The 17,327-nt window shown below is 40.2% G+C and overlaps 1 protein-coding gene across 1 annotated transcript in view; it reads right to left on the bottom strand.

The window, feature by feature from the left end:
- Nucleotides 1–17,327, bottom strand: part of ADAMTS9 (ADAM metallopeptidase with thrombospondin type 1 motif 9) — a 155,999-nt gene that overhangs the window by 57,617 nt on the left and 81,055 nt on the right. Inside the window, exons 27-28 of the mRNA XM_040628590.1 lie at nt 13,044–13,205; nt 10,689–10,865 (exon numbers count right to left, since the gene is read on the bottom strand). Coding sequence (XP_040484524.1) covers nt 10,689–10,865; nt 13,044–13,205 — 339 coding nt within the window. The remainder of the gene's footprint in view (nt 1–10,688; nt 10,866–13,043; nt 13,206–17,327) is intronic.

Raw genomic sequence — 17,327 nt, 5'->3', positions numbered from 1 at the left:
TCTATCACGGATGAGGGAAACATGGATTGCTTGAAACATAAAGCTAAAAGCAACAAATACATATGACCTATCAGGGCTATCAGAACAATCCAAATGTATGAACATGTTGGAGTAGCCCTTGTTTTCTTAGAAATGCCCATTCTCATAGATGCCTCTCTTTCCAAAGTTGGTGACTCCTGCTGACTTGCCATGCAGAAGGTCTCTAGATTACACTGGACACATTTGTACACATTTATAACGACCTCCCTCCCCCCCTCCAGAAAAAGGGTGAGTGACACCGCTTGTGGATTTACAAAATCAGTCCGGTAAGACAACATTGAGATTTCATACTTTCAGCTTAGCCTTGAAAATCTTCGACTGACCTTGATGGCTTCCTGGAATCCCACATGATATTTAATGGGAAATTCAACTCTCCAGAGAGAATTGTTTTCTGATAGCTAAACAGTATCATTCCACGGGGCTTGTAACTGTGACCTCAACTTTGACTTTTGATTAGGAGTCCTCCCTCTCTCCTCACCAGATGTCTCTTCAGGCTTTCTCAACCTTGGCACTATTTTAACATTTTGGGTGAGATAATTCTTTGTTGTTAGGGGCTATGCTGTGCATTGTAGGATGCTTACCCACATCCCTGGCTTCCATCCGTTAGAATTCAGGAGCGCTCCCACCCTATTTGTGACATTTGTCCCCAGACATTGCTTAATGTCCACTGGGGGGAAAAATCACCCCCAACTGAAAAACACTGAATTTTCCTAAGGTTTTCAGAAAGTCCAAAAGCTCTCAAAACTGAATTGATTTTAACTGACTTGTTAGAGATGGGGCCAGAGAGCTTTTTTTGGTGGATAGAAGTGGTAAAGGGCCTGAACATCAATCCAGGAAGGTCTCAGACTAAAAGGGTTGGGAAGTCCTGGTCTCTAGAGAACGTGACATGTACAATGTGAAACCAATCCCCACACACAGCAATGAAGATCTCAACGACAATGAATAAACATGCTCTTCTGGACGGCACTTCCTCCCTGACATCATGTCCCTCACCTGCCACCGCTAAGGGGTTCCCGGATATTTCACATTTTATGACGAAAGGGAAATCATGATTTCACCAAAAAAGTTCAAATTGCAATGAAATAGGTGAATTGGTTGGTTAAACGCTTTTTATTAAATGCAAGGAAAATAAACAACACACATTTTTGAAAAAAAGAAAAAAAAAAAACCTCTTAGTTTTCAAAGGAATCCGGGCTTTACTGGGTAGCAGTAGATTAAAAAAAAAAAAAAAAAAGGTGAGTCTGCATACAGCCAAGTATTTACTGGAATTTACTGGCAAGGCTTGCAGTGAAAGTCTGGGTTTCCCTGGGAAAAGGGGAGCAAAAAAACCCCACATCATTCCCAGGGGTCTTTCATTTTAGCTGCATGGGCAGGAGGGGGCTAAGGGAGGAAGGGAGATGGGGACAAGGAGAAGACAAAGTCATGGGAAATAAGCCAATGAAAAACTGGGAAAGATTCTGTTTTTGCTGAGCCCTGGCTGCCCCCTCACTTTTATTATTATGTGATAGTATGAATCTGAGATTAAAAACAGCTTCCTAAAATATGTCAGAATTTTTAAAGTCCTGAAATAAATCCAGACCTACTCTTCACTTCCTTTGAAGTAAAATACACACTCTGAATCTATTTATGTTTCTTTAAGAAATTTTAACAATAACTTTGAAATATATCAAACTTACAGAAAAATTTCAAGATCATCACAAAGAAGTCCCTTATCCAGGTTTCCTGAGTGCCAACATTTTACCACACTTGCTCATCCCTTCCTCCCCATATAATAATGGTGTATGTGTGTACGAGCGGCTTGTAGACATAATGTTCCATCATCTCCAAAACGCCAGTTTCTCCAAATCAAGGACAATCTGTTACGTAAACACCATACAAGTCTCCAAGTCAGGAAGTCACAACGGACACACCACCACTGTTCAGTCCTCTGTGTTTCTTTTAAATTCTTTCCTCAGACAGGTTAGCACTTTACTTCCTTAGTTCTAGGCCAATGCAAGTAGGATTTCAGCTCCTGAGTAGCTGGGCCCATTCGTTTACGCATTCATTTCAATACTGTTTATGTTATGCCCACTTTGAGGAAGACAACAAACTTAAACAGTGGGCCTGTTCAGCCCAAAGGAAATTAAGGTTTGGGACAATTGAATAAGCGATTTGGTTAATAGGTTTTTCACTTGAAATGTGGTAACTGTATTTCTTCCTCTGTTTCAGCTAAGAAGAAGAAAGCAAGCCCCCTGTTTTTTTTCCATTATATTTTCTCTCTCTCCATCTCACACAGTTCCCAAACCATAGCCAAGCCTTATCCTTCATCTGCCAGGTGGATGGAGGAATGTAGTGGTTGGGACAGTGAGGGCTGAAGAAAGGAACAGAACCCAAAGTGGTTGACTGTTCTACCAATGGGAACAGAGGAGGCTCAGTGTTGCCCAAAGAAGAGCTTAGTTTAGCTCAAGAAAGACATCTCTATGCATTTGATGGGTTTTATTTCAACCCGAGAGCTTTCAGTGTAAACTCACTTTTTAATAAATTTTAATTTCATTATTCACTTGTAGGGCAGCAGACTGTGTTCTACAATAAATCTTATCACCACAAACATCTGCAAAACCCCTAACTGGCTTTAACACAATCTGATCTATTGTCCCGATTATCTACAGATCCACTGAACAAAGAAAACACTTAAATTATTAGTTATTTCATTTCTCTTTGTATATTAAAATGTCAGAAATATCACCCAATGCATGTTTAATAAATATGGGATGCTTTTTTCCCAAATCTCCTAAAAACCCAAATTTTGCTCTTTACTTGGTTTTAATTTTAAGAGAAATAATTTTCTCGTATGCATCGTTTTAGAGCTCTGAACAAAACCTGTTCATGGCTCAGGAATTCCAGAATGTTTCTACTAGTTATAATACGGGAGAGCAGAAAATCTTAAATTTCCTTTTCGCAGAGGTTGCATTTTACCACTTCACCAACTAAAGAGTAAAATGACGGGATTATATCTTGGGTAAAACCTGGGGCTTGAAAGTCAGAAAGTCCCAGGTTCAAGGCCTAACTCAGCCCCTTCTCAACAGTGTGACCTAGGCCCAACTAGTTAACTTTTCTGATGGTGCTAACTTCATCAAGGAGAGGATTAAATTAGAAGATATGGGTGAATTGCTTTGTAGAATTCCTAGCAAAAAGTAAATGTTCCAAAATGTAAGTGATTGTTATAAAACAAAAAAAATCAAAGCCCTCCCAATAATCATGGAAAGAACTACCTTGTGCAAAATTAAATGAAGCAAAAAACCAGCTCTTTTGTGGATAACCGAAGCTATCAGTTCATCCACTTTCTGAGATACTGAGAATTATTCTCCTTATTTCCCATATCAGTGTACAGCCAACCTGAGACTGAATGTAACAGATTAATGAGCGCTTTTAAAAAAGGGACCACCAGAATGGTTTAGAGTTTAATTCAGATGTCACCCTAAAAGGACATACAACAACAACAACAAGTATCTAGCCACTGGAAAAGAGAATTGATGACATCATCATTCAATCTGCAGCCAATGTTGTTGCGTACTTTTTAATTTCAAGGGGGTGCCAGTATGGGGCATGAATGTGAATAAATCCATAAGGGTTCTCTTAACACTGGGGAGGCTAAGTTTTGCCAAGCTAAATGATGAGAATCACAGGGATGGAGGAGCCATCACCTCAACCCTGATTCTTCTGAAGTGTCTTTCAAACACAGCCCCATAAAGCTAAACTCCTCAACCTTTACCTACAGGGCTCAGTGAGTATGAAAAGCTGCCTTCCTGAACTTCCTTCAAAGAGGGAATGATCTCTTGGAATTCAAGCTTCTACAAGGTGACTACCTGGTGTTTCCCATTTTTGTCTTCTCCTAAAAAAGCATCAATCAAGCCTTGCCCTTTCGGCCCATTGAACACATAAACACTCTTTCTCCTTAACTGAACTTACTGCCACGATGAACTTGAACTCTAAGACACACAAGAGGAGAGTTGTTTTAACAGCTGCTTTTACACTGAGGCCCTGGAGTTACTACTCTCAAGACAGCTGGTTCTGATAAGCCTCTCTTTGCACTGTCCTGTTTTTCTAATGCCCAGCTGTCAGGGAACACCCGCCGAAGTGTTCCAAAACAAAGGCACAAAACAGAAGAAAGGCAGGAGAATGGAACTCACTTGGGACCCCTTACAAGCTCACATAGGGTTTTTCTCTCCAATTTACTTTTATCAGTTTATTGATTTCTTGGCTAGTTAAGTATTAATTGCTAACTATGTACGATCGTCTGAGGTTGCCCTGTCCAATATGGTAGCCACCAGCCACAGGTGGTGTAATTAAAATGAAATACAATGTAAAGTGCAGTATCCTTGTTGCACTTAGCCACATTTCAAGTGCTCCATATTAACCACATGGGGCTAGTAGCTTCCATATTGGAAAGCAAAAATAGAAAACATTCCCATCTTTGAAGAAAGTTACTGGACTGCATTGGCCAAGGCACATCCCCTTTCTAATAGGAGAAAGGGGAGCAGATCTGGCTAAGAATAATGGTGTTGTAGGCTCAGTCTGTATTGATTACTTTCCATACTACTTCCTGTACACTCTTTTTTTTGGCTGCCAATGTTCCATTTTATAAATTTTTGGAAAGGGAAGTTGTGGTCTTTAAAACCATCCATGAAAATGATCCCACTTTAGAGGAAATAAGACGACAAGAAACAAAGATGGTGGCGTGGCAATCCACACATTCCAGATCTTTTTTATTGGTAATCATTAAATAACACAGGGGAAAATGAACCTCAGCCAGGACTTCCCACACTTGTGTGGAGGCTGAGAACCCTGGCGGGGAGAGATGGAAAGCCAGGCCCTCTGCTTATCCTGGCTCTCAGACCACTGAACTCATGTCTGGGTTTTAATGTAAGGGTGATTAGAAGCACACTCTCTGATAGAAGGTTTTTTTAAAAGTTCTATGCCACCAGCCAGGGAGTGTTTATCCCTGAAAATGATTGTGTAATTGTAAATTTAAAAGGAAAGATAGGAATGATAATTTTTATTTAGTGAACAAAGATCATTAGGAACCATGTGTGTTACCTCTAAGAGTAATCTGTATTTTTATTTTTATGATTGTAATGAGGCTGCCAGGAAAAAAAGTGTCAGTTCTTTAATTACATGTATAATTGGTTTTATTTGTTTCATATGATAGTTTCTCCTTCTCCATTTGAATGTATAGCTCTGACTTGTTCACTGCTGTATCCCTAGCACCTAGAACAGTGCCTGGCTAACAACAGGCACGTAAAAAGTATTTGCTGAAAAATAAATGATGACCACACCCCCCCTTTTTTTAAAGGAATGACCTAGAATTGTTTACTCCCTCTCCATAAAATAAATCTTCCTCGACTGCCTTTACTAATCAGGATTCCCTCCCAACCAATTAGACGTGGACTCAATCTCTACCTCCCACTCCACATTCCAAAGTTCCCATTCCTTTCCATTCCAGAAGGACAATTCGCTGACGTGAGTCAGTGAGAAGACCTACACTCCTCCTCAGGACCTAATAACCTCCTATCTCTGCTTCCCCCACCTTTGGACTTTTAAAAACTGCAAAAATAGAAATCTGTCAAGCTATCATGAAATATCAGCTGTCAGGAAGCAGGAAGAGTCTCCCATAGGCATACAATCACTGTAAACAATGAAAACAAAAAAAGCCAACTAAGTTTTATCTCCAATGAGATAGAATCAGGCCAGTGTTTTGCTTGTTCTGATTTAAAAAAAAACTGTCTTATTTTTAATACTCTGTATTGATAGAGCCAAATAATGTATTTCTTATTTCTTTGTTTAAAAGGGCACTAGCAGTATATTTGAGATGTGTCTTCATTAATAAAAAAATCTTATGTTTATAAAAAATGCATATGCATTTACTGTGATATTCCTTATGGTCAAAATCTTTATATCATCCTCCTAATCTGGCTAATGTGATAACATTAAAATGAAACAGAGATGCTTTGCCATTCCCCAAACATAACCAGTTGTTCGAAGTGTTTATAATCACTGGTTATGGGAATTTACCAAGACAGAAATAAATTTGGATTTTCTGTGGCTGGAGTCAAAAGGACAATATCAATATTAGCTAAATAATGTTGGGGTTGATGCAGTCTGAGTTTTAGGTATACCCTTTATTGAATATCAACAGGAGTTCAAAAATCTCAGTAAGAATAGAGGCTGTTTCTAGCACATGAAGCAGGATTAATATCGTCAGTATACCGACACGGACATCTTATTACAGTAGATAACCACAGTCGAACGGATTCACAAAACCACCACCCTCCCGGGTAACATGGGGGCTAAATATGATGTGTGTTCGCTTAACTTGGCTTGGTACATATTAAGTACTCAGTACAAGTTAGCTATCGTCGCCTGCTTTGGAGAAGTTACCTTATTTCACACCTTCTATAGCCCTCAAACTCACACAGGGACTTCCTGAGGTTGCTCCTTCCCACTCTCAATTACCAGACTAAACCACATGTCAAATGGAGGCTCAGCAGGGGCACGTGGGACCAAGAGGCATCAGGGGTCATCTTTACGATGTAGAATTTTTTCAAAACTTCAGGCCCTCTTAAAACTTCCATGTTTACCGCAATCATATTTTATTTTTCTTTAATAAGAAATTCTTTCTGAAATGTACTGCAGGTGAACAAATAACAAAACTGACGAACATTGAAGTCTTTTACGGTTCTCTGAACACAAAGAATAAGGTGTGATCAAATTTGTGCATATTAGGTTAGTGTTTTCCTGTCCCTAGCTCTTCTTACACGTTTAGAACCATTTCTTTTAATCACTTGTTTTGTCTTCTGGCTATGTTTTATCATTATCCGCAAATTCAATAAATGGAGCATTCATATTTCATAGTTGAGACTCAGTGAATCAGGACAACAGTATTAGAAAAGAAAAAAAACAACAAAATGTTAAGCCTCGTATATTTTTGTTTATATCACTAAGCATCATTTCCAATTCAGAATTTTTTTTAAGTATCCCTTTAAAATACACATTTTAAACTACCCAATTACATAAAGCTTGCCGGTTGGCCACTCAGGTTTGAGAGAGGGACGGTACAGGTTGGAGGGGATTTACAAAATTAAAATGTATCTTTTTAAAACCCAAAGAAACATATACATGCAATCTAATTCACATAGCCTATTTGCCTTTACAGTCTGCTGATAAACACGGATTTTTAAACATTGTATATAAAATTAAATAACATGGAAAAAATAAATATGCTTTATTATATAAACACATAGAAATCTGTACTGCTCAAAATATTCAGATAATACTAGGCTTGGCGGCTCAAAACTGTCTTCAGGAAGTATGGTAGTGATATTTACAGTCTTTTATTTTTGCTAGAGATAGATGCAGTGAGGTGATAAAATACTGTTGTAAGACATTTTCTCTTCCTACCTAAGGAAGCTGCAAACTTTAATATGAAAATGAGGTAGACACAAATTCATAAGTTGGCCAGGCAGAAACAAAACCACAGTTCCTTCGTGAGCTCATAAATTCTCATTATTCAGGTCGACAAGCGTTATTCCAAAGCACCTAAAGCAAGGCTCAGAGAACACTTTCAGGTTTGTCGTGAAAAACCCCAACAAGCAGGTTCTCCTAAGGAGAACCACGGTCTCCAAGATGATCAGCAAGCAGATACACAGTGCACCGCGGAAAGGAATGTTAGAGGACCTGCTTGGAGAGGTGACACCACCTGCAACCTCTGTTACTTTCCTTATCTCGATGGATCTGCTTCCTGTCCAATGCTGCGGATTTTTAACCTACTCCCCGCTGCGGTTTGATAGCACAGAGCGCTCTTTCCAATGTATTCTCTAGTGATGGGACGCGTGCACCCCCTCCTCAGCCTGCTCCCAGGACTGACTGCAGGAGCCAACGGAAACGCGTATCAGTGTAAGAACCTTATTTTGAAATCAGCACGTTACCAAGTAAGAGTGCAAGGACACATTCAAAAGAGGACAGAAAAGACTGGAGTTTTAGAGGATGTTTTTCATAATCATGATTCTAAATCTGGAATGACACGAGCCAGAACAAAGGGTCTAAAAGGAGTCCTTGAACCTGCCGTTCACCAAAGCTTCATTTTAGAGACTCTGGCAGCCATGCTAACAATGATGTGGCGTTTCTTTCCTAAATCCTGCTCCTTAGTGACAATTGTGGAATGAGGCCATCTCCATTTTGACCTTGGCAAAGTCCTACTCACACAGCAGCAGGTGCTTCTGGACACTCTCCCTAGTGTGTGAAAATCTGGGGAGAGAAAGCAATCCTACTGAAGGGTGAATTGCTACCCTTGGTCTCTAATAAATCGAGTCGGCTTTCAAGAGAAAGCAAGGTGTTAGCACCTCCAATACACTTTTTGTCGTTAATTTCACTGTCAGTTACAATGATGAAGCACCACTGAAGTGGCTTTATGGCTATTAACACGATTCACTGAGGTATGCTTACATTTAGAATTGCTCAGAAATTGTACCAAAGCATCCACAAAAATCAACATAAAAGTAAAATCAAAGTCCTATAGTAAGAATCTGAAAGACTGCCCTCACACACATATATTTAAGTAATATATTACAAATGTAGCTATTTAAATAAAATGCTTTTGATTTCCTTTTTTAAAAATCACCATTAGAAGCCTTGCACGGGTGGCCTTGCTCCTAGACTGCAGAGGCATTTAAATATATACTCGAATAATGATCACTTTACAAAGGAAGCATTATAATCATATTGGCAGCAAAAATAGTTTCCAAATCCATGTATCCTCTTCTGTGTATAACAGAGCATTAGCATCTCTTTCTCTCTCTCTTTTCTGTGTGCGTGTTTCAGAAAACTGTGTGCAGGCCTAAGAAGAACAGCTGCAATAAGAATCTTAACGTTTTCAGCTAAATTAGCAGGTCATATTTTATGATTTAAGCATGTAAGCTCTTAAAACATCTGTGGGAGAGGGTGGTGATCCTGCGTAAAAAAAAATGAGTGGTATTTAAGAAAGCATTCAAGGAAGAGAATGCTATGGAAACCAATTGAATATACATTATACATTGCATATAATGTACATACATAGACATAAATGTATACGATATGTAATGTATTATGATCACACACACACACACACACACACCCTCTGAAGGTTAGGGGATATTTTTTGCTCAAAATTAACGAAAAGCAACTTTTTAGAGGGCTAGTCGTTTCTGAGACACAACTCTGATGTGGTGTTGCTGTTGGCCGAGTGAACAAGGTAAAAATACAGTGGGCTCAAGAGGGACAATTTCATGAAAAATAATCTGTCATAGGTGACTGAGGGAAGTGGGGATGCCGGTGGATGTTCCTGACATTCCATAGTCACTTGTGATCTTTTTCAAAATGTTCACTTTGGGAGGGTGGCCAGGACTGCGGACAAAATGGTTCGGGTAAATACACATCTGACTCTGAGGCATTTCTTAAGCTCTTGAATGAAAGCCTGACGCCCCAGCTAACTAGTACCAGTAGAGAGGATACTCTACATTCTCTAGCTTTCTACTTAACGCTGAGTACAGCAGTTATAGAGCTAGGCTCTACCTGCAGACACAGTCTCAGACCCTGAAACCCTTGGCTCCTAGAAGCATCAACAGGTATTAGTCATTTAACTTCAGTTCATCTGCTCTTTATCTGGTTTCAGGAATGGTTAGGACTTTCCCTCCGAACCCTATGGAATAAAAAAGGCTTGCGGATATAACTTCATATCCTACTAAATTCAGATTCTGTGCAATTAATGTACTTACAGAGACATTTACTCTATTTACATGACCCAGCCCTAACAGCTGCACAGATTATAACACAACTTAGCCAAAGCACTGTTTTGACATAGCCGACCTTCTGTTTGCCAAGAGCTGCCCCAGAAGTTTGCATAGTATTTACAGTGGCAAACCTGTCTCGCGATGTCAGCTAAGCAGATAGCAAGGGAAGCCTAGGACTGAAGCAAAAAATCATCTCGCGATGGGCTTTGTGTCTTGGGGAAAGAGAGAGAACATTTCGGATACCTTCAAAGGCTCCAAGTCATTGAGTCCAGTGTTGTTGGTCTTTCGCATTTTCACAATGATTTCAGTCTATTTTGTGGGCACAGCCTTGGTGGTCATTATGTTGACTTTGTACCCGAGTCACATAGAGGCAAATTATAGTCATGGAAGAAAAAATTGCTTTGGCCTCAATATGCAGGTATCTTCCCCCAAAAGTCAAGACTCCCATAGTTTAGGAAAGGAAAGAATGTCTGCTATTGAGTTGTCTGCTGAAATCACTTAGGAGCTTAATAACTACATGAACTTATTTCATTTCTTTAAAATATCTATATAGACAGTTTTGCTTTTCTAAAAACAAAACAAAACAAAAACGGAAGCTACTTCTTGACATTGGCCCCAGGCCTATATGAGGTACACGTATTTCTGTAAAGTCACTTTGGCAAAATCACAAAACATTAATTCTGTTGTGTGTCAGTGTGAAGAAAATCATAGACCACAGCCCAGTTTCAGGGATGCCCTTGTGAGTATGACAACTGTCTGTCGCAGAGGAGTGCCCCAGAATACCTGGGAATTGGGTCTGTTAGTTAAGACAGTTTGGTTAACAAACATTAATAGTTAGGGCCGTACCGAACTCCAAGGGCCAGTATTCCATGCAGCGTCTGGAGGACAAGCGTGTGTATTACACTGCTCACGATCTGGAGGCTTATCGAGGATTTCACAGCTCAAGTCTGGAAACCGTTCACCGCTGGGCCGCTGACAGACCACCAGTCTTGTCCGCAAGCCTCCACCACATAGCTTAGTGCACTGGAAGAGGAGAAAGCAAAGTTACAGTCACTCTGAGAAGCCAATGACAAATTATAGCTTCTTTCCCAAAACAGCAATTTCTTCACCAAATTCTATCATGGCATTGGGCAAGGGAAGTCTGTAGGTGGACCCAAGCTGAATTACCAACGTATTTATATCCAACAGACTAGAACTGTCTACCTTGATGTTAGACACAGTTCACTAAGTGTGTCCTCTTCACCTGTACTAAGTGCTTTTACAGGCATCCTCTCATCAAGAGGAGACTCTAATTATGTGCCTCATTTTACAAATGGGACAAGTGAGCTTAAGAGAAGTTAACTAACTTGATCGAGGTCAATGTAATTGCAAGTGACTAGGATAAGGTTGCAGCCATTTCTTTGATGGATATGAAACCCAAAATCAAACAAACAAATAAAATTCCCTACACCACCCAGTACCAAATAAAGGATATAATGACTCAGTGGAGTTTATTTCCTGGCAACTTCTAAGAAGCTGTCACCAACTTTTGGCTCTTCTGTGACTCCAATCTCCATAGAACTTTCTGACGTTACGATATTTTATGCTCTCTCTGAATCCCAGGAGAACGATGACTTCCCCCGGGGATGAATAAACAACGTGGTGGGAATGTTGGATAAAGTTCTGACTCTGGCTAGACCCAAACTTCTGAGGCAGGAACAAGTTGTATTTCTTGGACAGTGCTGCTGTGCTCACTTCCAGGAACACTGACATTTGGCTCTCCTGCTGTGTCAAGGCCAGATCTCCCACAGAATTTGGAATGATCTGGTCTGTGCTGACAGCAAGCATCCCAGTGAATGCGTGTACTCTCCTGGCTCCGGTCCAATTACAGAAGCTTAATCACGGGCCCCACAGGACAGAACTCCGTGAGGAGTTTTGGGAAACCCATAATACATGAGTCTTGAAGCCTGACTCCCCCTTCCTGCCTTTCATCAAAGCCCTCCAGAATGACGTACTACCAACCAAAGTCAACAGAACACTCTGTTATGACTGCCTGTGACGACTAGGTTATGTGAAGTGTGACACGGGATTTCGGTTAGCCAGGAGTGGGGACTAACGTGCCCCTCCACCTCATTTGTCTTTTCCCCCTCTTGGCACTGGGGTCTCCAAGATGTGAATCCTCATGTTTTATTTTATAAATTTTACAGTCAAGACAGACCAATGCAACATGCTCTAAATATGTGCTCTCCCTGTGGACTCAAGAGTAGAGAGATACATTCTTGGTTAATCACACACAAAACAATGAGCATCTAAGCCCTACCCAGAAGAGCGGCTGAAAACCCTATTTGATACTACTACTACTACTACTACTACTACTACTACTGATAAACATTAGGAGCAGCAATGATAATGATTATCATTATTATAATAGCAGTTAACTCTGACTGAAGACCACGTGCTAGGTATTTGACATGCACTATCTCATATAATAGTCATGAATTGGTGCCATTATTATTCCCATTTATAGACGATGCCATAGACATGGCGAAAGTTATACAATTTGCCAAGGCCGCAAAGCTGATGAGAGTCAGGGCTGGCAAGGGAATCCAGTTTTGTTGACTCCAAACACTCTACTGCCCCTCATTGGTCATAGGATGCCACTCTTAAAAGGTAACAGCTGAAGAACTTTATTAGTTGGTATTATACAGCGAATTATTCTCTCCCATCATTAAAATGCATCACCTCTGATGGGGATAACAGCACCTATTCGTTCTGGTTTCATCAAGGATTTGAAATACCAGGATTTGGTTTCATTGAGGATTTTACATATGCCATGGGAACAAGAGTCATCACAAACACCCCAAAACTATGAAAAATATGGAAAGGCTTTCATGGACCAATTTAACACATATTTCTGATTACCTTAAAAGTGTCCATATTTTAATCAGCAGAGGTCAACCCACAATTTAACCTAGCTTTTATCCACATGCTTTGCTAATTTTCCCCTCCTATGTATTTAAGAACTGTCTCTAATTGGTAAGAAATGCACTCTCAAAATAGTCCAGAATTAAAACAGGTCTCCTAGTTAACCTCAAATCAAGAAGCTTTCACTAGAACTCATTCTTCATCCTTAAAATAAACTATAAACGACAGCACAGTTTGGTCAGCAAAATCGCTCTGTATTTTTTCCACAGGACAGACAAACGGATGGCTCTCTCTCACCTCTCCCCAGCTGCCATAAGCCCATTGAGGACACGGGCCAGATTCACAGGCTCTTTGCTCATCGGGTTTTATTCTCTCCACGCAGTCATTTGCGGTGTATCCGTTTTCATCCTGACACACAACCACACGCCGCTGGGACCCACCGGCACAGGTACTGGAACACTGAACACATCAGACATCAGTCAACAGGTGAATCCCCACCTCGATCTGCAGCTTAGGGACACAAAGGCAGCCGGTTGGAAGGTCAGAGACAAATGTGACAGAATGCGCTCTCAAGTCGTGCAGACAATGGACAGAAAGCCGGCACGAGAAATTCCCTTCTGTGGGGCTGTTTCCTGCACATGCCTCCTGAACCCCCAGACGGCAGAAACAGGGCTTCTCCATGCACAAATTAGGATCTCAGTAGGTGTTCAAAAGACGCCCCATGAATGATAATGTCTTGTGCCTTCCAAAGCAGTCCCATTTATTGTCTTCCTTTAACCCCTCTGCATCCCTGAGAAGTACAGAGGTGTTGATGGACACCACAGTCTACTGAGAAACTCTTTTCTTTTAAAAATCCAAGTGCTTGTTTAGATGCAACATTTAACTTCCCTTTCAACACAGGGTCAAATTACATGCCTAATGACACACCAGTTGTTGAAACTGAGCTTCCATATTAACTCATTCAATTACCCAAAGCATCATGGAATGTCACTTAGACATCATTTCCTTGCAGGGAATGTTCCCTTCTCTCCCTTCACAATAGCCTCAACTTCAGTGGCAGATGGCAGCAAGATGTGTTTTTTAATTTATTTTTTTACCTCCACAAGGACCTTAATTGGATTCCATATTGACAAGCCTCTCTTCAGGGGCACTTTCTGTCTACTGTTCTCTCTCATGGTTGTCACAGAATTATGTTTGCGTTTCAGCTAATTTCCCACACAAGCTTCTCATAGTTCTCTTATTTATCTACATCTTGAGTGTTTTTCTCTTTCCACAATGCCCTTATCTTTTCAAAACCAATGTGTTTGCTAGTATCCTTCACTCTGACCCTTAACTTGTAAAATCAGTTTGCCTATAAAAAAAACCAACTAGTCCTCAAAGCAGTGCAATTCCCATGAATTATTTATTAAGCCTCCAACTGTACTGGCAACAGTTTTTTTTAGTTCTGGGTTCTGATGGCAGATTTGTGCTTTCTATTGAACCCTAGCTCAAACCAGCGTTACTTCAAAATACCTGCAAACAATGCTTCTCGCTGGTCAGCTTCTTCCAAATAAAGCTGTGAATGTATTTTTGGGCTTATTGCCTTGGACCTAAGTTAAATTTCTCTGCCTATACTGGACAAATTATGTGTTACTTTAAAATACACTGGGTTTAATTTTAAAATGTTGAACAGGAAAACAGATTTATGACTTCTCTCTGAGAAAATATTTAGGCAATTTCTGATTTATAAAAATTTCATCTCTATTCTCTGAGGATTCTGATATAATGACTCTACCTTGAACATACGTGTTTTCTGTTTTTAAACAGCTTAGGACATCATAGAAAGCACAAAATCATTATTTTAATTGACTTTGGGGACCAGAATTTATGATGTTAGGAAGGAACTTCCATATTGTAAGTACATCTGTAATATATATTTTGGCTCTTGAATATTTCCCTTGATAATACAGTCTTGTATCATTCTTTTACTATGTCACCAATGAGCATTACTGCCTCAATGAAATGGTAAGCTCCTCAAAGGAGGGTTCAATATCATAACTTGTGTTTCTGTTAGCTCCCATAGCACCAATCACAGGACATGTACACCACTGCCTGTCCAATTAAAGTTATTGGAAACACCACCTCTATAAACCATATGCTACCCTCCCTCCAATATGGCTGACTGGAGCAGGGCAGGTCACCTGATCTAAGGCCAACCAATCCATTGTCTACCCAGTGACCAATCAGATGTTTCCTACTGAAAATCTGACTAAAGAGACAGAGACAGTGCTTAGCTGGGGCCAAGGAACTATACTGCACAGCCTTGAACTATCTGAACCTAGAGCTTGGTTGGGTCTTTATAATCCCATGGACAAGTAAAGTGTTACACATAATTTTTCTCCAGGTTCAATTTGCCCCCCCCCTTTTTTTCCCAATCAGTAGGGATTCTTAGTTCTATTCCATGTCACAGAATTTCACTCTCGACTTCTTTAGTTAACAATCTGCCTGTCATTTTTAAAAAAGATTTTATTTATTTATTTATTTGAGAGAGAGAGAGTGAGGGAGAGAGAGACAGAATCTGAAGCAGACTCTGCACTGAGCACAGAGCCCGATATGGGGCTCAATCCCACCACAGCAAGATCATGACCTGCGCCAAAATCAAGAGTCAGGCACTTAACCGACTGAGTCACCCAGGCTCCCTGCTGCAATCTTCCTGTCCTTTTAAGATGACATATTTTCCTAGGTAAACATTTCTTTGAATAAAACCTGCACCCATCGTCAACACTGGCCAAAATAAGAAAAAATGGTCTTTGCAAGAGCAAGAGGGGCTGGATATCTGTTTTTGTTACCTGCCTAGCATACTTCCCCTCATATCTGGAAGCCCAATTCTCCTTAAAGGAACGATTTCTTCCCCAGTGGGTGTCATCTTGGTGGGACTATCTGTTAAAATACACTGCCCTTCCCTGGCCAGTGAGTGGGCCGGTAGAACAAGCTGGCCTATGAGACCTTCCTGAGAATTTGAAACCTGAGCAGAGTGGGTGAGAGTTAAAAAGGATTTATTAAGACAGAAATTCCCTACAGTAATTATCCTCTAATTTCTGCTCCATCTAGAGAGGGGTTGGCAAGACACAGCATGAAAGCCAAATATGACTCGCTATCTGTTTTATAAATAAAGTTTTATTGGAACTTAGCCATGCCCACTATTTATGTATTGTCTACACCTGCTTTTGTGCTACAACAGCAGAGCTGGTTAGTTGTGACAGAGACTATATGATCCACAACACAGAAAATATTTACCATCTGGTCCTTTGCAAAAAAGATTTGCCAACCCCTGAGCTAGATCCCTGAAGATGCTCTGCCCTTTGTCTCTACTGGGGTCAAATGAAAAGTTTTGTTTGTTTGTTTTATTTTCACTTGAAAGAGTCAGCTGCTTTTCTTTTGTTTACAACCAGAGACTCCTAATTGGTAACAAGGGGGAAAACCTCACACAGGGTTCAGGTTTATGCAGAAATGTACTATGAAATGAGGTTTTTACTCCAGAATCCACTGAAACATGAGATTCTCATCCTCCAGTGTTTATGATTCTTTGCTGCCTTTCCTGCCATGGAAAGCAGGAAGAATCACAGTTTGTGTACAGCACCGACCAAAGATGCCTGTACATTCCACACACTCCTGGGAGCAGGTCAGGCACATCATGCTAGAGCTGAAAAAAAAAATCACATTGTCCATCTTCAGCCTCACTTGACTTAGAAAAAAAAAAAACCCCAAACAAAAAACAGGCACAATGAGGCAAAGAATGGTATTGCCCATTGCTGTAAAAAGGTTACTTAATCCTCCCTAATTGGGAACACTGCCCAAGGGCAGAATCATTCAATTTTAAAAGAATGCATCATCTCCAAATGTAGTCCTAAGTAAGAAGAGCTTTACATTTTTTTTTTTTAAAGAGTTCTAGTGCTATCATTAGAATATGCATGTGAGTTTTGAAAATTTTCAACAAGAAAAATTGTGGGACACTCAGTGATTACCTCCCTTGATCACCCTTTAACTTCTCTGAACCCAAATCTCTTTTACCCCAGGCAAAGGAAGCCTTAAAGTGGAGAGCAAGCAAGGAGAATGAGAGCTAAGGTCTTGGGCAATGGGCAGATGTTCTGCATACAACCAATACTTGTAGTGGGTGAAAATGCTAGGTGGCTAATCAGTATTCACAGGAAAGGAAATCTCATTTATTGAAACGTAACCACATAACCACGCTGGGAGCAGACAGTTTCCTTCTAATGCTTTTTAGTTCAGAAATAATTAAACACAATTAGTGGTACAAGAAAGAAATAGTAAACAATTAAAACAAAGAGCCCGGAGTGATCACTAGACACTTACTAATTCCCTACACCTAGGCAAGGTCCCTTGCTAGCTTACCCCTCCTTTAGTTCCATTAGACATGTCCAGTATTCCACAATATAACAGTTTGGAGGAAATTATTCAGTAAAAAAACCAAAAAGATTCAAAGCATATTTTCCCTGTGATTTAAATATCTTTAACGGTCTTCTTAATGTGAAGGACAATGATAAAAATAATGAGAAAGTTCTCACTCTCGGGGGGGGGGGG

This window comes from Ursus maritimus, unplaced genomic scaffold (genome assembly GCF_017311325.1).
Source record: "Ursus maritimus isolate PB19 unplaced genomic scaffold, ASM1731132v1 scaffold_14, whole genome shotgun sequence".
NCBI classification, from domain to species: domain Eukaryota; kingdom Metazoa; phylum Chordata; class Mammalia; order Carnivora; family Ursidae; genus Ursus; species Ursus maritimus.
Note: the sequence above shows the minus strand (reverse complement) of the source record. Positions and strands in the feature narration are given on the sequence as shown.